Raw genomic sequence first — 16,671 nt, 5'->3', positions numbered from 1 at the left:
TAGTGCCATTGCGCTCCAGCCTGGGTGACAGAGCGAGACTCCATCTCAAAAAAAAAGAAAAGAAATCTCCGCCCCCTCCTTGCTGCTGATGGCAAGACTGGCCCCTCCACCCAGTGTTCTGCCCATGACCCCCCCCAACCCCCAGCTCAGGTGCAGCTGCCCAGCTTGTGGGAGAGCTTCCCTCTGCAGACCTCGGCCCAATCACAGGACATCAGGAGAACACACCGTCCCTGGGAAAAGGGATTCTGCCCCAGCCATCTGCCCACCTGCCTTCAGCACCCTCAGCCGTGGCGCTCGAGTGCCCCCCATGCTACCCACACACACCTGCCTTCCTGCCCCATTAATGCTCTGTCGGGCCTTGGGCACAGACTCCAAGGGGTAGGCAGTGGCTGCCCCTCCCCAAGCCAACAGCCTGAGCTCCATGGGGACCCTAGAGCCGTAACCCTTGGACCATGACCAGCCATGCAGAGTTGGGGGCGGCAAGGGCTGGTTCCTTTTTCTCCCTCCGGCTCCTCAGGTCACAGGAAGGTCAGGCTACCAGTTTGAGCCCCCAGGGGGCTGGGGGGGAGTCTGGGCCATGCCCCAAGAGTCTCAGGTGCTTCCTCTTTGACAACAGTCCCCAGAATCCCCATTCCCCCGCACACTGCACCCCACCCGAGGAGTGGGTCTTCGACTCCCCGACCCACCACAGTCACTTTTTTCAGCCAAGATCTCATGACCCTCACAATAGCTGTTGTTGACATGTTGAATATTATTAACCCATTTTACAGAGGGGAAGCAAGGCTCAGAGAAAGTTTAAAAGGGACCCAAGGTCAGGGGCAGAAATGGGAGGCAGAGGGGAGGCACTCATCTCACACCCCACCCCTAGGGACCAAAGCCGTAGCCAACAGAGCAGTAGTAATCTGCGTCATCTTCAGGCTGCACGGGACTAATGGTGAGGACACAGGCATTGTGGGCCTCATCCTTGGCTGCCGAGAATCGATCAGGGATGTCAGCAGGCCGGTGGTGATCCTCCTCCGAGCGGTAGTAGAGGAGATATCGAGGGGCACTGCCTGCCCGCTGCTGGTACCAGGACACACCGTAGTCCCTGATGGTGACGTGCTGGGGGCTGAGCGTGCAGGAGAGTTGAGCCACTTGGCCTGGGAAGACCAGCAGTGCATCCGGCTGGGCCAGGACTGTCTGGGAGACTGAGAGACACAAACCCACTCAGCCTGAGCCCCTTCCCTCCCACCCCTGTCCTGTGAAGGCTTGGTTGGACTCCATGGAGACCCCCAGTCCCAAAGGGCTCATAGTCCAGTGCTATGGGATTAGCAATGAACGGGGTGCAGGAGGCCTGCTTCTGTGTGACTTAGGGTGCCCTATCTGGACCTCCATCGCCCTTTGTGAGCGAGGGGTTTGGAGTTAGCCCCTAAGTCCCCATTAGTGCCATATCCTCAAGGATCTGTGTTCAGTTAAAGGCCCAGAGCTCCGAAGGTTGGACTAGCAGCCTCTAGGTCCCTCTGCTACCCACCCACATTTCTCTGCAGAACTGCACCCCCCTCCCCCACTTCCCTGCCCACTTCACTTCAGCTCTTCCAAACCCTGAATACAGACTAACCACCCCCAGGAACCTCCTGGGCTGTCCCACACATCAACTCAGCCTCAGGCAACTGGCTGCAGGGACCCTCTCAGGGAGGTTAGATTGCCTCAGGCCCTGTGGGGTAGGGACCAGCCCACAATAGCTTCCCCTGTGAAAAACTAAGAAGGAGACCCAAAGTCAGAGTCTGGGGCTCTAGTGATCTGGTCATTCATGAATGAGAAAACCAAGGCCTACACAGGGAAGTGATTTGCCCCAGGTCAAGGGCAGAGCTGCCTGAAGCCAGGTCACCTCTCTACCTGAATACCCCTCCCAGACAGGTGCAGTGGCTCACGCCTGTAATCCTAGCACTTTGGGAGGCTGAGGTGGGTAGATCACCTGAGGTCAGGAGTTTGAGACCAGCCCGACCAACATGGAGAAACCCTGTCTCTACTAAAAATACAAAATTAGCCGGGCGTCGTGGCGCATGCCTGTAATCCCAGCTACTCAGGACGCTGAGGCAGGAGAATCGCTTGAACCCGGGAGGCAGAGGTGCAGTGAGCCGAGACTGCGCCATTGCACTCCATCGTGGGCAACAAGAGGAAAACTCCGTCTCAAAAAAAAAAAAATAATAATACCCCTCCCAGGACCTGCCCTACTGTCCCCATAGATTTGCCTCCTTGCAGGGGCCTTCTGGGGCCAGTACAGTTCCCCACCCCACACCCAGGTGACTGAGGCCCAGGGAAGATTCACCTGACAGGAAGGTCCCCATCAGAAGGAAGCTGAGGCACTGGCAGGCCATGGCCAGAGGCAGGGAGGTAGGCAAGAAGTTCTGCAAGGCTATATGCTCCAGGTGCTTTGGGGCACAGGGCTGGGAAGGCCACTGGACCACAACACAGCATGCAAATCAGCCTATTGACTGAGGAAGGAGGGGCGGTGACTGGAGCCCAATGGCCAAGCCTTTTCTTCCCAAATGTCAGGGTCCTGGCACTACAAGGCCTTCCAAGAACAGGAGCCCAGAGGTCCTCATGTGCAGTTATAGCAGGTAGAAATCTACTTTTTTATTGAGGTACAACTAGCATACAGTAAAGTGCATAAATCTTATGTATATAGCTTGATGATTTTATGTATATGTATGTATGCCCACACGGATGCGTGCACGCGCACGCGCATGCGCGCGAGCGCGCACACACACACACACACACACACACACACACACACACACACAGGCACACACAGACGCCTGCAACCTCCACCCAGATCAGGATTTAGAAAATCTCGGCTGAGGGCGGTGGCTTACACCTGTAATCCCAGCACTTTGGGAGGCCGAGGCGGGTGGATCACTTGAGGTCAGGAGTTCGAGACCAGCTTGGCCAACATGGTGAAACCCCATCTTTTTTGTACTAAAAATACAAAAATTAGCTTGGCGTGGTGGTGCACACCTGTAGTCCGAACTACTGGAGAGGCTGAGGCAGGAAAATCGCTTGAACCCGGGAGGCGGAGGTTGCAGCAAGCCAAGATTGCTCCACTGCACTTCAGCCTGGGCGACAGAGTGAGACTCCATCTCAAAAAAAAAAAAAAAAAAAAAAAAAGAACACCTCCATCTCCCCTGAGGGCCCCTCAGTTAATAATGACATGCACCCTCAAGGGAATCATCATTCTGACTTCTATCACCTTAGATTAGTTTGTGCCTGCTCTAGAACTTCAACTATAAGTGGAATGATAGTGTGCCGTCTTCTGTGTCTGCTTCTTTTGTTGAACATGATGGGAGTGATCCATGTGTGTGCAGCAATATTTCATTCATGCCCATAGCTGTGTGTAATCCATTGTGTGAATGCACCGTAATCAGGTTTTCCATTCTCCTATTGTCAGACATTTGGATGCTCTCCAGTCTTTGGCCATTACAAATAAAACTTCTGTGAATGTCTCTGTCAATGTCTTTTGGTGTATTGGTGCACTCATTTGTGCTGGAGAGACACCCAGGAATGGAGCTGCCAGGCGGCAAGGAAAGAATACATTTAGCTTTACTAGGTCTGCCAGGGTTCCCGATGTGTTTGTAACAATCTGGTCTTCCACCAGCAGAGTAAGAGTTTACAGTGACTTCGCATCCTCGCCAGCACTTGACATTATCACAACCTTTAATTTGCCAGGATTCCAAGTAGCTGAGGTGGTTTTGAACTTGGGTTTGAATCCCAGCTCCTGCTTTTCTTCACTGCATGACTTCAGCCAAGTTACTTCCCCCCACTGTGCCTCGGTTTTCTCATCTGGAACATGAAGTTAAGCATAATACCAGCCTGAGGATTGTGAAAATGCAAAGATGGGACCTATTTGCTCAGTGCTGGCCACAGGGGGTGGATTAACCATGTCATTTATTTTCTGTATTCCAATGCTGTGTAATCTGGGGCCTTGTTGACCATTGAGGGACTAACCCTCCCAGGGTTACCCAGTCCCTATAGATAGTAAATAACTCTTTTTTTTTTTTTTTTTTTTTTTTCTGAGACGGAGTCTCACTCTGTCGCCCAGGCTGGAGTGCAGTGGCGCGATCTTGGCTCGCTGCAAGCTCTGCCTCCTGGTTTCACGCCATTCTCCTGCCTCAGCCTCCTGAGTAGCTGGGACTATAGGCGCCTGCCATTGCACCCGGCAAATTTTTTATATTTTTAGTAGAGATGGGGTTTCACCATGTTAGCCAGGATGGTCTCGATCTCCTGACCTTGTGATCCGCCCGCCTTGGCCTCCCAAAGTGCTGGGATTACAGGTGTGAGCCACTGCGCCCAGCCGATAGTAAATAACTCTTTTTCTTTTTCTTTTTTTTGAGACAGAGTCTCACTCTGTCACCCAGGCTGGAGTGCAGTGGTGCGATCTTGGCTCACTGCAAGCTCTGCCTCCCGGGTTGACGCCATTCTCCTGCCTTAGCCTCCCGAGTAGCTGGGACGACAGGTGCCTGCCACCATGCCTGGCTAATTTTTTGTATTTTTTAGTAGAGACGGGGTTTCACCATGTTAGCCAGGATGGTCTCAATCTCCTGACCTTGTGATCCGTCCACCTCGGCCTCCCAAAGTGCTGGGATTACAGGTGTGAGCCACTGTGCCCGGCCAACTGTTTTTCTTTTTTATGAGACAGAGTCTCGTTCTGTCCCCCAGGCTGGAGTGCAATAGCACCATCTCCACTCACTGCAACTTCCGCCTCCCGGGTTCAAGCGATTTTCCTGCCTCAGCCTCCCAAGTACCTGGGATTACAGGCATGCACCACCAGGCCCAGCTAATTCTTTTTGTATTTTTAGTAGAGATGGGATTTCACCATGTTGGCCAAGCTGATTTCGGTCTCCTGACGTCAAATGATCCACCTACTTCAGGCTTTCAAAGTGCTGGGATTACAAGCATGAGCCACCTCACCCAGCCATGATAGTAAATAACTTCTGAAAGCATGCTTTTCAAATGCAAGTCAACTAATCCCAACCCCCTCAACTCCCTCCTTAATCTGCTTTTATACTCCACCTGCCCTAATCTCTCCAGGGCCACGCACCAGACAACTAGGGACAGCCCGTGCCCCAGAATCCACTTTAATTATTCAGTCCTAAGCCTGCCCAGCATTGGAAACCACAATAGAGGCCCTTGCCCACAGTTCCTCCCTCTCCCTCTGCCTGCTCATCACCTGTGGTGCTTCCTGTGTTGCCCACCTTGGTGTACTCCCTGTTTTAGGGGAACTTTGAGTAACAAGCTGTCTTTTCTTTTTGTTTTCTTTTTTTTTTTTTTTTTTGAGACGGAGTTTCGCTGTTTGTTGCCCAGGCTGGAGTGCAATGGTGCAATCTCAGCTCACTGCAACCTCCGCCTCCCAGGTTCAAGTGATTCTCCTGCCTCAGCCTCCCAAGTAGCTGGGATTACAGGCATGCACCGCCACGCCCGACCAATTTTTTTGTATTTTTTTTTTAGTAGAGACAGGGTTTCACCATGTTGGTTGGTTTCACCATGTTGGTCAGGCTGGTCTCGATCTCCTGACCTCATGATTCGCTCGCCTTTGCCTCACAAAGTGCTGGGATTAAAGGCGTGAGTCACTGCGCCCGGCCACAAACTATGTTTTCAATGGCACTTCCCCCCTGCCCCTCCCCTCCCCTCCCCTTCCCTTTCTTTTCTTTGTTTTTCTTGAGACAGAGTCTCGCTCTGTTGCCCAGGCTGGAGTGCAGTGGTGCGATGCTCGCTCACAACTTCTGCCTCCTGGGTTCAAGCGATTCTCTTGCCTCAGCCTCCCGCGTACCTGGGACTACAGGCACGCATCGCCATGCCCAGCTAATTTTTGTATTTTTAGTATATTTTGTATTTTTGTATATTTAGGAGACAGAGTTTCACTATGTTGACCTCGTGATCTGCCTGCCTCGCTCTCCCAAAGTGCTGGGATTACAGGCGTGAGCCACCGTGACCCGCCTTCTTTTTCTTTTCTCTTTTTTTTTTTTTTTTTTGAGACGGAGTCTCGCTTTTTCTTTTTTCTTTGAGACAAGGTCTCATTCTGTCACCCAAGCTGAAGTACAGCGGCCTGATCATAGTTCACTGCAGCCGTGAACTCCTGGGCTCAAGCAGTCCTCCTGCCTTAGCCTCCCGAATAGCTAGGACTACAGGTGCATGCCACCATGCCTGGCTAATTCTTTTGTTTTTGTTTAATTGATGTACTTATTTTGAGACAGAGTCTTGCTCTGTTATCCAGGCTGGAGTAGAGTGGTGTGATCATAGCTCATTTGCAGCCTCGAACTTCTGTGCTCAAGTGATGCTCCCACCTCAGGCTCTCGAGAAGCTAGGACTACAGGTGTGAGCCACCATGCCCAGCTAATTCTTTAATTTTTTTTTTTTTTTTTTTTTTTGTAGAGACAGGGTCTTACTATGTTGCCCAGGCTGGTCTTGAATTCCCAGCCTCAAACGATCCTCCTGCTTCAGCCTCCCAAAGTGCTAGGATAACAGATATAAGCCACTGTGCCTCACAAGAGTGCACCATTTTAATCAGTTTTATGATTATTCAGGTAAGGTAAGGCTAACATCGAAAATAATTGTAACACTGGGCATGGTGTCTCACGCCTGTTATCCTAGCACTTTGAGATGCCAAGGCAGGAAAATCGTTTGAGGCCAGCAGTTTGAGACCAGCCTGAACAACGGAGCAAGACCCTGTCTCTACAAAAATTTTTTTTAATTGGCCAGGCATGGTGGCTCACATCTGTAGTTTTAGCTACTCGGGAGCCTGAGGTGGGAGGATCACTTGAGCACAGGAGTTTGAGGCTGCAGTGAGCCATGTTTGTGCCACTGCACTCCAGCCTGGATGACAGAGTGAGACTCTGTCTCAAAAATAATAATAAGGCTGGGCGCAGTGGCTCATGCCTATAATCTCAGCACTTTGGGAGGTGGACGCAGGGGGATCACTTGAGCTCAGGAATTTAAGACCAGCCTGGTCAACAGGGTGAAACCTTGTGTCTACGAAAAATACAAAAAATTAGCCAGGCGTGGTGGTGTGCGCCTCTAATCACAGCTACTAGGGAGGCTGAGGCGGAAGAATCACTTGAACCTGGGAGGCTGCAGTGAGCTGAGATCGTGCTACTGCACTACAACCTGGGCGACAGAATGAGACTCTGTCTCAAAACAAAACAAAACAAAAACAAACAAACGAAAAACATGGGCGGGGCTAGGTGGCCCATGCCTGTAATCCCAGCACTTTGGGAGGCTGAGGTGGGCAGATCACAAGGTAAGGAGTTCGAAACCAGCCTGGCCAATATGGTGAAACCCTGTCTCTACTAAAAATACAAACAAAATTAGCTGGGCATGGTAGCGGGCGCCTGTAATCCCAGCTACTCAGGAGGTTGAGGCAGGAGAATCACTTGAACCTGGGAGGCGGAGGTTGCAGTGAGCCAAGATCGTGCCATTGCACTCCAGCCTGGCCGACAAGAATGAGACTCTGTCTCAAAAAAGAAAAAAAAAAAAAACATGGCGCACTTTTTCCCGGGACAGAACCATATCTGGGAATCCACGTTCCACAGAACACAGCTCAGGAGACTATAAGTGTGGGAGCCTCCAGTGCCTGAAGCCAGAATCTGGAAGGAAAGGCCACTCCAGGCCTGGAGCCTCAGCTCTGGTAGTCACCATCTGCCATCCAAGGATCTCCTCTTCAGTGCCACCAAGGAGGGAATCAAGAGACTGTATCTTGACTGTCATGAAGATACCCTGAGGAGGTGTCAAGAATGGAGTGGGACCTGGGAAGGGGCTATATAGCCTCCCCAAGGGAATTCTGGAGGCTGTGAGTTTAAAAAAGGGCACTGATTTTTGTCTTTTTTTTAAGTCAGGTTCTCACCGTGTCACGCAGGCTGACGCGTAGTGGTGTGATTTTAATTAATTTCTGCCTTGAACTGGGCTCAAGTGATCTTGAGTGAGCCACCACGCCCAGCTAATGTTTTTATTTTTACAGAGATGAGGCCTTGCTATGTTGCCCAGGCTGGGCAGATCTCAGCTTCCAGTGATCTGCCTGCCTCGGCCTCCCAAGGTGTTGGGATTACAGGGATTACAGGCATGAGCCACTGCGTCCGGCCATCCCATGTTTAAATAAGCTTGGGAAGTGCTGCCTGTTTCTGCAATACTGATTGGAGTGCTTGCTACATCACAGTGCTGAGCACAGAAACAGCTCTTTAAAATTTATCACACTTAATCGTCACCACAGCCCTGCTAAGTCATGGGTCATACCCCCCTTTTACAGATGGAAACACCAAGGCAGTCCAAAGGAAAGTGTTTATCCAGAGCCAGAGCCTGACAATGGCAGGCTTCATGGAAGACTCAGATTTCCTCCACCCTCACTGTCCAGAACTCTGCCTGCAAAAGGCAGGACACAGCTGAATCCTGGGGGCTGGGAGCACTTCTAAAACCTTGGGGGTAAGGGAGCTGGGGAAAGGGAGGTGTTGCTCCAGGCATCCACCTGGTGCCCTGGCTGGAGAGGTCTGGTGGGGGTCATGGGGTGAGGGCAGGAGACAGAAGTGGAGAGACAGAGACAGAGGGGAGGGCAGTAAGCAGGAAGGAAAGAGAAAGGATAATGAAAAGAGACATGGAGAAAAAAAGTCAAAGAAAGGATGAACATGGAGAGGCAAAAAAACAATGTGAGGCCGGGATCTGTGTCTTGCACCTGTAATTCCAGCACTTTGGGAGGCCAAGGTAAGAGGATTGCTTGACTCCAGGAGTTCAAGATCAGTCTAGGCAACATAGTGAGACTCTGTCTCTACAAAATTAAAAAGAAAAAAATTTCAACAGGCATGGTGGCGTGCATCTATAGTCCCAGCTACTCAGGAGGCTGAAGTGGGAGGATTGCTTGAGCCCGGGAGGCCGAAGTTGCAGTGAGCTGTGATTGTGCCACTGCACTGCAGCCTGGGCAACAGAGTAAAACCCTGTTTCAAAAAAAGAGAGAACAGAAAAGAAAGAAAAGAAGAAAGGAAGGAGGGAAAAGAAAGAAAAAGAGAGAAAGAAAAAGGAAGGAAGGAAGGAAGGAAGGGCGAAAGAGCGAAAGAGCGAGAAAGCAAGCCAGCCAGCCAGGCGCAGTGGCTCACGCCTGTAATCCCAGCACTTTGGGAGACCGAGGGGGGCGGATCACCTGAGGTTGGGAGTTTGAGACCAGCCTGGCCAACATGGAGAAACCCTGTCTCTACTAAAAATAAAAAATTAGCCAGATGTGGTGGCACATGCCTGTAATCCCAGCTACTTGGGAGGCTGGGGCAGGAGAATCGCTTGAACCCAGAAGGCGGAGATTGCGGTGAGCCGTGATTGCACCATTGTACTCCAGCCTGGGCAACAAGAGCAAAACTCTGTCAAAAAAAGAAAGGAAGGAAGGAAGGGAAGGAGGGAGGAAGAGAAAGAGAAAGGCGAGGGGAGGGGAGGGGAGAGGAGAGGAGGGGAGAGAGAATGTGAAACCTAGACAGAAAGAAAAGGAAGACAGACAGGAGGGGAATAAGAAGGGGAGAGACTGGGAGAAGCAGACAAATACAAAAGACATGAAATAGCCAGGCACGGTGGCTCATTCCTATAATCCCAGCACTTTGAGAGGCCGAGGCAGGTGGATCACCTGAGGTCAGGAGTTCGAGACCAGCCTGGCCTTCCTCGTCTCTACTAAAAATACAAAAAATTAGCCAGGGGTGGTGGCTGGCGCCTGTAATACCAGCTACTCCGGAGGTTGAGGCAGGAGAATCGCTTGAACCCGAGAGGAGGAGGTTGCAGTGAGCTGAGATTGCGCCACTGCACTCCAGCATGGCTGACAGAGCTAGACTCATTCTCAAAAAATAAATAAATAAATAGGTCAGGCTTGGTGGCTCAGCACTTTGGGAGGCCAAGGTGGGCGGATCATTTGAGGTCAGGAGTTCGAGACCAACCTGACCAATATGGTGAAACTCCATCTCTATCAAAAATGCAAAAAAAGGCTGGGCGCAGTGGCTCATGCCTGTAATCCTGTAATCCCAGCACTTTGGGAGGCCGAGGCGGGCGGATCACGAGGTCAGGGGATCGAGACCATCCTGGCTAATATGGTGAAACCCCGTCTCTACTAAAAATACAAAAAAATTAGCTGGGCATGGTGGCGGGCAACTGTAGTCCCAGCTACTTGGGAGGCTGAGGCAGGCGAATGGCGGGAAACCGGGAGGCGGAGCTTGCAGTGAGCTGAGATCACACCACTGCACTCCAGCCTGGGCGAGACAGCGAGACTCCGTCTCAAAAAAATAAATAAATAACTAGCCAGGTGTAGTGGTGCACACCTGTAGTCCCAGTTACTCGGGAGGCTGAGGCAGGAGAATCGCTTGAACTCGGGAGGCAGAGGTTGCAGTGAGTGGAGATCGTACCACTGCATTCTAGCCTGGGTGACAGAGGGAGACTCCATCTCAAAAAATAAAAATAAAAAAACCCCACCAATAATAATAATTATTATTAATAAACATAAATAAATAAATAAAAGACAGGAAATGACGGTGAGAACCGGTGTGAGGGACTAGCTAGTGGCGAGTGCTTACAAGGAGGTGCTTGTGACCTGCTATGGACCTGGAAGCGACTGGGGCTGAGTACAAAAGGGGCAAAGGAATTTGGGGGTGATGGAAATGTTCTGTATCTTGACTGTGGTGGTGGTTATGAGAGTTGGCAAAACTTTAAAACACCAGAAAGGGTGAACTTCGCAACTGCAATCCCAGCACCTGTGGGGGGGTGGGGCAGGAGAATTGCTTGAGCCAAGTTCGAGACCAGCCTGGGCAACATAGGGAGACTATCTCTAAAAAAAAATCAATCCCAATGATGGCATTCCCCTCCTCAGGGAATGCCAGCCCCCACTTCTTCTGCCACCCCTCCCCCATGGACCCCGTTAACGGATACAGGGAGGAAGGCATTTCCTGCCTAGATGTCTCCGCCCCCACTGCCATGGAGACCAGCTTGGAAGCTTAGGGGAGCTGCTGTGGCCCAGGGCTCAGTGGGGAGGAAGAGGAGGCCAGGAGTCTTGGACTAGCTGCAAGGTTTGAGCTAGGCTGAAGCAGCAGAACCACAGAGGTGACTGAGCAGGGGCCCGGCCCTGGGACCCAGCCATCCACACGCACACATCCACTTCTCCCTCCAGAGCCCGGCCCTGAAGCAGGTCTCTGCTCCAGGCCTTTCCTTAGTTGGGGAATCGAGAGTTGGGGGATCAAAGCCCCCCCACATCTCCCTCCCCCGCTGCAGCTATGTTTATCAAGGTGATGTTTGGGGGTAAGTGGGGTCCCCAGTCGTGGCAGGCGGATGGGGGATGAGCACACTCAGAGGCGTGCTTCCTTCCGCTCTTGCGGAGGGTGGGGAGGCAATGGCGGGAAAGAGGGAGGTGGTGCAGATGGCGGGGGTCGGGGAAGCGGCTCTGTGAGGAGGCAAAGCCAGCACCTGGAGCGAGACCCTTAAAGGGAAAACCCGAGCTGAGTCCTGCTCATTCACGAGGGCTCCTCTCGGCCAGAGACCGCCGCATTACCCTGGAGCAGGTTTTTAAACCGCACAATCTCTTCGCCATTCAATCCGTGATCCTCAAGCTTCAGCGTGCATCAAGACACCTGAAACTCTAGCCACAGTTGCAGGTTCCCCGTCCCTCTGGCTGGAGGCAGAGGGACGGCCCTGTGCGGTAGCGGAAGGGAAGAGGGGAGCCGATGGGTGCGGAGGGCGGGGACTGGCTGGGTCCCATGGGGGCGGGGCCCGGGAGGAGGCTGGGCTGGCGTGCACTTCATGTTTTGCAGGACTCAAAAGACCAACACTTGGGAGTCACCACACATGGGAGAAAAGTCACCACACATGGGAGATGGATGGAGGGTTCTCCAAGGCAGTTTAAGCAACAGATGTAGGAGCTGTTATGCTTGGGGCACAGTCCTAGCCCCATAGGCCCAGTCGCAGCTCTGGAAAAGGGAGAGATGGGAGGGAGAGACAGAGGACCCCAGATTTGGAGGAAGGTAAGAGATCCCACATGCTCACCTTTGCCCCTCCCCCACAGCTGGCTGCTCCATGCTGGTGAACACCTCTTGCAGGCTGGTGAACCTCACCGCCCACCTGAGGCAGAAAGCAGGGTTGCCCCCAGATGGTGAGGAGACAGGGAGGAGAAGGAGGGGCTGAGGGGTCCCAGGCAGGGGTGCCAGCCCTGCCCAGCCTCTTTCCATGTCCTCCCAGCGACCATTGCTCTCCTGGCTGAGGACGGCAACCTAGTGAGCCTGGAGGAGGACCTGAAGGAAGGGGCTTCCCGGGCCCAAACCATGGGCAACTCCCTGCTGAAGGAGCGAGCCATATATGTCCTCGTTCGGATCATCAGTAAGGTGGCCCAAGGTTCTCTCCCCTGCAGCTATGAATGTAAGAGGGGGGCATAGCAGACCATAGACTACCCAAGGCCCTGTCCAGCCTCCCACCTCGGCTGGGGACCTAGCCCCAATCCATCCCTACCCAATGCTCTGCCCCCAGCCTGGACTAGCAAACAGTTCCAGAGTGAGAGGCAGAGTAGGGACCATTAGGCCAGTCGGGTGTCCTTCATCCTCTCTCCACATGCCACAGAGGGAGAGGACATGGCCTCTACCCGCTATGAGTCCCTACTGGAGAACCTGGATGACCATTACCCAGAGCTGGCAGGTGAGTGTCAGGGTACAGCCCAGGGGGAGGGCACACCTTCTCCCTAACCCCTACCAACAGGACTTCCCGGGCCTTCCAGAGGAACTGTGCAGGCTGTCAGGCCTCTCCTCTGCAGGCCACAACTGGAGGAAGCGTGTGGGCACTCGGCGTGGCCGCCATGAGCAAAGCCCCACTTCAAGGCCCAGAAAGGTGAGCTCCTTGCCACCCAGGAGTTGCTAGCTGGGACCGGGAGCCAGGTACAGAGGAGATTTGGACATCCAGAGGGACACCCAGAGTGGGACCCCTTCCTGCAGGACAGACACATATGATGAGAGGCAGACCCTCAGCACCAACTCCACGCACATATACCCCCAGATGGAACACACTGTACCCTGAGACAGGTCCCCACCACCCCACTGGAGTGCCAGCGCACTAAGGGCCAGAATGTCCTCAGGCTTCACAGATGTGGCATAGGGGCTGGCACACAGTAGGAGCTCAGTGCACAACTGCTGGATGAACTCAACGAAGGCGGCAGCATGGTGTGTGATGGCACGGCCCACACTGGGTTTGAAGGGCTTGTTCTTCCATTCTGGCAGGCCCAGGGACCTGGCACACTACTGCCAACTAGCCAAGTTGGACTCAGACCCAAGGAGGTTAGCCATGACCTCTGCCTTGTGTGATCAGGTGCAAACAGACAACCCAGCAGGACTCCTCTTGCAGAATCTGGAATTGCTGAGAAGTTGCATCAGCAAGAGGGGCAAGGTCAGACAGGATTTGAGGCCGCCGGGGACACCTAAGCTATGGGTGCAGAGAATGGGATGCAGAGGCAAAGACAAGAAGGGTAGAGGTGGCAGGTATCCCTGATAAGGGGGAGACCATGGGTTCATCCTGGGATTCCACCCTCAGAGTCAGATGCCCTTGGGATCACCTACTAATGCCTCTCCACCACACTCTGGACTGCCCAAGGCATCTGTCCTGTGCTACTCACAGTGCAGATTGCAACAGGGCTCCTCCTCCCCACCCAGGGCCCTGATTAAGGGGATGGATTGCACACTGTAGTGAGACATCCATCCTGACCCCACCTCATCAGCCAGGGAGCTCCCTGAAGACAGGCCATCGAGAGAGGCACACAACAGGCTGTGGTCTAAAATAAACTTTTAATTGCACATTTGTGTCGGGTTATCTGTAGGGTGAGAAACCTCCTCACTTTCAATCCCAGCCATCCAGGTACAATCTGGTGTTGTGGTCTGGCTGTTGGCGAGGGGTAGAGGTGGGTGCAGGACTGGCCCCGGAGTCTGCACTGACCTCTTCAGGGCAGGGAGCTCAGACCTGGGAAGGGAGGGGCAGCACAGGCTGGTGGTCAGCCTGCAGGTGCAAGAGGAGGGTCAGCCTCTCCCCCTCCCCGCCTGGGTTGGGGTCCACTCACTCACCATGGTAGTACTTGCACTGCTTCAGGGCCTCGCTGAAGCCCTCACACAGGGACAGGTCACTCTGAGTGGTCGAACAGTCCAGGAACTGCCTGATCTCGTAGGCGCAGGGCCCCATCTGCAGGGGCTGGGGAGCAGCGGGGGTGGGGGCCTGGGGGTACAGTGCAAGAGGCTGCAGGATCAGCTTGGAGTTGGCACCTGGAGGTGCGTTTCAAAGCTGGGGCCACCTGCCCCTCCCCACATCCCCAGCCTGGGTGTCCCAAGGGTCCTAGGCAGGCTGAGTGATCCAGCAGCAGAGGCGGCTACAGACAGCATGTTTCTGCTGCCTTTTTTTTTTTCTTTTTTTTTTGAGATGGAGTCTCGCTCTGTCACCTAGAGTAGAGTGCAGCGGTGCAGTCTCAGCTCACTGCAACCTCTGCCTCCTGGGTTCAAGTGGTTGTCCTGCCTCAGCCTCCCAAGTAGCTAGGGCTACAGGCGCCGGCCACCATGCCCAACAAATTTTTGTATTTTTAGTAGAAAGGGGGGTTTCACTATGTTGGCCAGGCTGGTATCGAACTTCTGAACTCATGATCCACCCGCCTTGGCCTCCCAAAGTGCTGTGATTACAGGCATGAGCCAGTGCGCCCCGCCTCTGCTGCCTTCTAATGGGCACTTTGGGCGGGCGCAGGGGAGGGAGGAGAAAGCTCTAGGAAAGCCCAGTACTCTGCTTGTACTCTCAGAGTATGAGCCCCACCCCTACAAGTTCCAGCACCTTCCTGGCTCAGCTACACTAATTCTCATGACCCCTGACCTAGCCACAAAGCCACATTTGGCTTAGGGCAGGTGGGGTCCCTAGCAGGGGAAAGGTCACCAGGGAAGTGGCTCCCCTTCGCCCTTGGGCCCAGCGGCCACAGTGCCCAGACCTGGGTGTGGGGAGAACAGGGGCTCAGGAAATCCAACATCCCTCCCCTTTGCTAGGGTGAGGTGACCTTGGGCGAGTCTGTGAGCCCTCAGGGCCTGGGTTTCCCATCTTTAAAGGGCTGGTTGGTGCCTCTCCCTGGGAGCTTAGGGACCTTGGCCTCAAGGGAGGGGCCGGGAAGCCTGCCTCTAAGTGACAGTGAACTCAAGACCAGTGGACTAGGACCCTTCCCGGGCAAAGCGTCCTGGGCTGAAGCAATGGTGAATACACGCGGACACTCCTCACTGGACACTTGGGCAGCTCCCTGTGTGGCCTCGAGATAGTCCTGCCTCAGTTTCTCTTGGACCCGCTGCTCACCTGCTGGACAGCAGGCTGGGAGGGCTCCGAGCTCCCCCCGCTGAAGGCTCCGGTCAGGGCGCTGCCCATGACGTGTCCCACAGCCGAGCCCACGGCTACCCCTGCGGCCGTGGTCGCCATCTGAGCCATGAGTCCCGGCTGGCCCGAAGGGGCGGGCGCTGGGGCGGCTGCCGAGGGTGGTGGGTGCGCGGGCGGGTGGGCAGAGGGCGCGGCGGGGCGGCTGCGGGGGTGGGAGGAAGCAGGGTTAATCCTGGCCAGACCGCAGGCTGGGGGGCTGCAGCTCCTGGAAACGACCCCCGGAGAGATGGACGACCCCTGTCTCCACACGTGGGTGCTGCACCCCCGCCCCTCCCCCCGCCAAGATGGCGCAGCAGCAGCCAAGGTCACTCTGCGGACGCCCTTGGGGGAGTGCCCACGCTTCCCTAACCCCCTCCCCATAGGGCCCTTGTCTCCTTCACACCTGGCTGGCCGGGAGGCCGCGCTGCGGCTTCCCCGAGGCATGATGGCGGCAGTGGGACCCGGGCGACCTTAGAGACGGCGGCAGCGGTGCTGTCGCGGGGACAAATGCCGCAGCGCTTGTCACAGCCGGCGCAAAAAAGGCGGGGCCCCGGGCGGGGCCTCGGAGACACGCCCCCAGCGGGAGGCGGCACTGCCCCCAAGCCTGTCTCCCTTCTCCCGTCCTCCGGACCTCTCCTTTCCAGCAGCTCCGGGTCTCGGCTGGAAATGGGACCCTGCTCCCTCCCTTGCCCCTGGCAGGCTGTGCGGGTTCTGGGGACACAGGCCAGTGTCGCAAAGCGCCGAGGGCTTAAGGAGGGCGACAGTTCCTTCTGTTAGGACCACCGCAGAGGGCAGGGAGCGGAGTTGGGGGTTGTTGCGAGCCCTGGAGGGGAGAGGAGACGGGGAGGCGACGGAATGGGGCCAGCCGGGAAGGGGACGCGAGGCTCCAGGCCGGACTCCGCTCTCTGCCCCCTCCCGGACTCGGCTGTCTGTCCTCTCCCTCCAGACAGGGTCTGCTGACCACCGCGTGGCCTCGGGGTCTCGGGTGGCCTAGGGCAGTGAAGCGCGGCCCTGGGGAAGGCCTGGAGCAACCCATCCCCAGAACTCCCACGAGGGGGCGTCCCAACCCGTCTTCGACTGTCTTGGCCAAAATGCGCTGCCATCGCCGGCAGCCTTACGCAGCGCCCGCGGGGGATATGAGGCCCCCCGCGCGGCCCTGAACCCCACTGGATTCTCCGGGCCGGTCCCCCCCGCAACCTAGTCCCTGGATCCGCGGGTGCAACCCCCTTCACTAACGGCCTTTACGCGACATCCGAGCAGCGTGTCTATCCCAAAGGCCTAGGAGCATTTGCC

At 54.8% G+C, this 16,671-nt stretch overlaps 3 protein-coding genes across 29 annotated transcripts; 1 reads left to right on the top strand and 2 right to left on the bottom strand.

The window, feature by feature from the left end:
- Positions 1-864: 864 nt before the first annotated feature.
- Positions 865-2,728, bottom strand: VPREB3 (V-set pre-B cell surrogate light chain 3). The gene is made up of 3 exons (XM_063662937.1): positions 2,705-2,728; positions 2,309-2,438; positions 865-1,187 (listed from the first exon to the last, which is right to left on the bottom strand). The coding sequence occupies exons 1-3, from the start codon at positions 2,726-2,728 to the stop codon at positions 865-867; spliced, it is 477 nt and encodes a 158-aa protein (XP_063519007.1).
- An 8,206-nt stretch (positions 2,729-10,934) lies between these two features.
- On the top strand, positions 10,935-13,805 carry C23H22orf15 (chromosome 23 C22orf15 homolog). Of its 27 annotated transcripts, none has more exons than XM_063663397.1 (7): positions 10,935-11,277; positions 12,038-12,124; positions 12,211-12,353; positions 12,586-12,660; positions 12,740-12,849; positions 13,236-13,401; positions 13,665-13,805. In XM_063663397.1, exons 1-7 carry the CDS (start codon positions 11,253-11,255, stop codon positions 13,674-13,676), a joined length of 618 nt encoding a protein of 205 aa, XP_063519467.1. In that variant the 5' UTR covers positions 10,935-11,252; the 3' UTR covers positions 13,677-13,805. The 27 variants fall into 27 exon arrangements, with proteins under 27 accessions (XP_063519467.1, XP_063519471.1, XP_054325361.1 ...); XM_063663401.1 differs by having other exon boundaries at positions 12,211-12,363; XM_063663402.1 differs by having other exon boundaries at positions 10,951-11,277; positions 12,211-12,348.
- On the bottom strand, positions 13,778-16,045 carry CHCHD10 (coiled-coil-helix-coiled-coil-helix domain containing 10). Its single transcript, XM_054469387.2, has 4 exons — positions 15,782-16,045; positions 15,322-15,541; positions 14,070-14,217; positions 13,778-13,968 (listed from the first exon to the last, which is right to left on the bottom strand). The coding sequence occupies exons 1-4, from the start codon at positions 15,820-15,822 to the stop codon at positions 13,949-13,951; spliced, it is 429 nt and encodes a 142-aa protein (XP_054325362.1). The 5' UTR covers positions 15,823-16,045; the 3' UTR covers positions 13,778-13,948.
- Positions 16,046-16,671: the final 626 nt, after the last annotated feature.

The sequence above is a fragment of the Pongo pygmaeus genome, chromosome 23 (genome assembly GCF_028885625.2).
Source record: "Pongo pygmaeus isolate AG05252 chromosome 23, NHGRI_mPonPyg2-v2.0_pri, whole genome shotgun sequence".
NCBI classification, from domain to species: Eukaryota; Metazoa; Chordata; class Mammalia; order Primates; family Hominidae; genus Pongo; species Pongo pygmaeus.
Note: the sequence above shows the minus strand (reverse complement) of the source record. Positions and strands in the feature narration are given on the sequence as shown.

Excerpts from the sequence above, each read along its gene's own strand:
- VPREB3 (XM_063662937.1), bottom strand. The coding sequence starts at position 2,728 with ATGCGCGTGCGCGTGCACGCATCC. Across the intron at positions 2,439-2,704 it reads GCGTGCGCGTGCACGCATCC|TGGCCTTCCCAGCCCTGTGC; the intron begins GTGTGGGCATAC and ends GTTGTGGTCCAG. Across the intron at positions 1,188-2,308 it reads GATGGGGACCTTCCTGTCAG|TCTCCCAGACAGTCCTGGCC; the intron begins GTGAATCTTCCC and ends TGTGTCTCTCAG.
- C23H22orf15 (XM_063663384.1), top strand. The coding sequence starts at position 11,776 with ATGTTTTGCAGGACTCAAAAGACCAACACTTGGGAGTCACCACACATG. Across the intron at positions 12,354-12,495 it reads TCGTTCGGATCATCAGTAAG|CCTGGACTAGCAAACAGTTC; the intron begins GTGGCCCAAGGT and ends CTCTGCCCCCAG. Across the intron at positions 12,661-12,739 it reads CCATTACCCAGAGCTGGCAG|AGGAACTGTGCAGGCTGTCA; the intron begins GTGAGTGTCAGG and ends CGGGCCTTCCAG.
- CHCHD10 (XM_054469387.2), bottom strand. The coding sequence starts at position 15,822 with ATGCCTCGGGGAAGCCGCAGCGCGGCCTCCCGGCCAGCCAG. Across the intron at positions 15,542-15,781 it reads GCGGCCTCCCGGCCAGCCAG|CCGCCCCGCCGCGCCCTCTG; the intron begins GTGTGAAGGAGA and ends CCACCCCCGCAG. Across the intron at positions 14,218-15,321 it reads CCCAGCCTGCTGTCCAGCAG|GCCCCCACCCCCGCTGCTCC; the intron begins GTGAGCAGCGGG and ends CTGTACCCCCAG.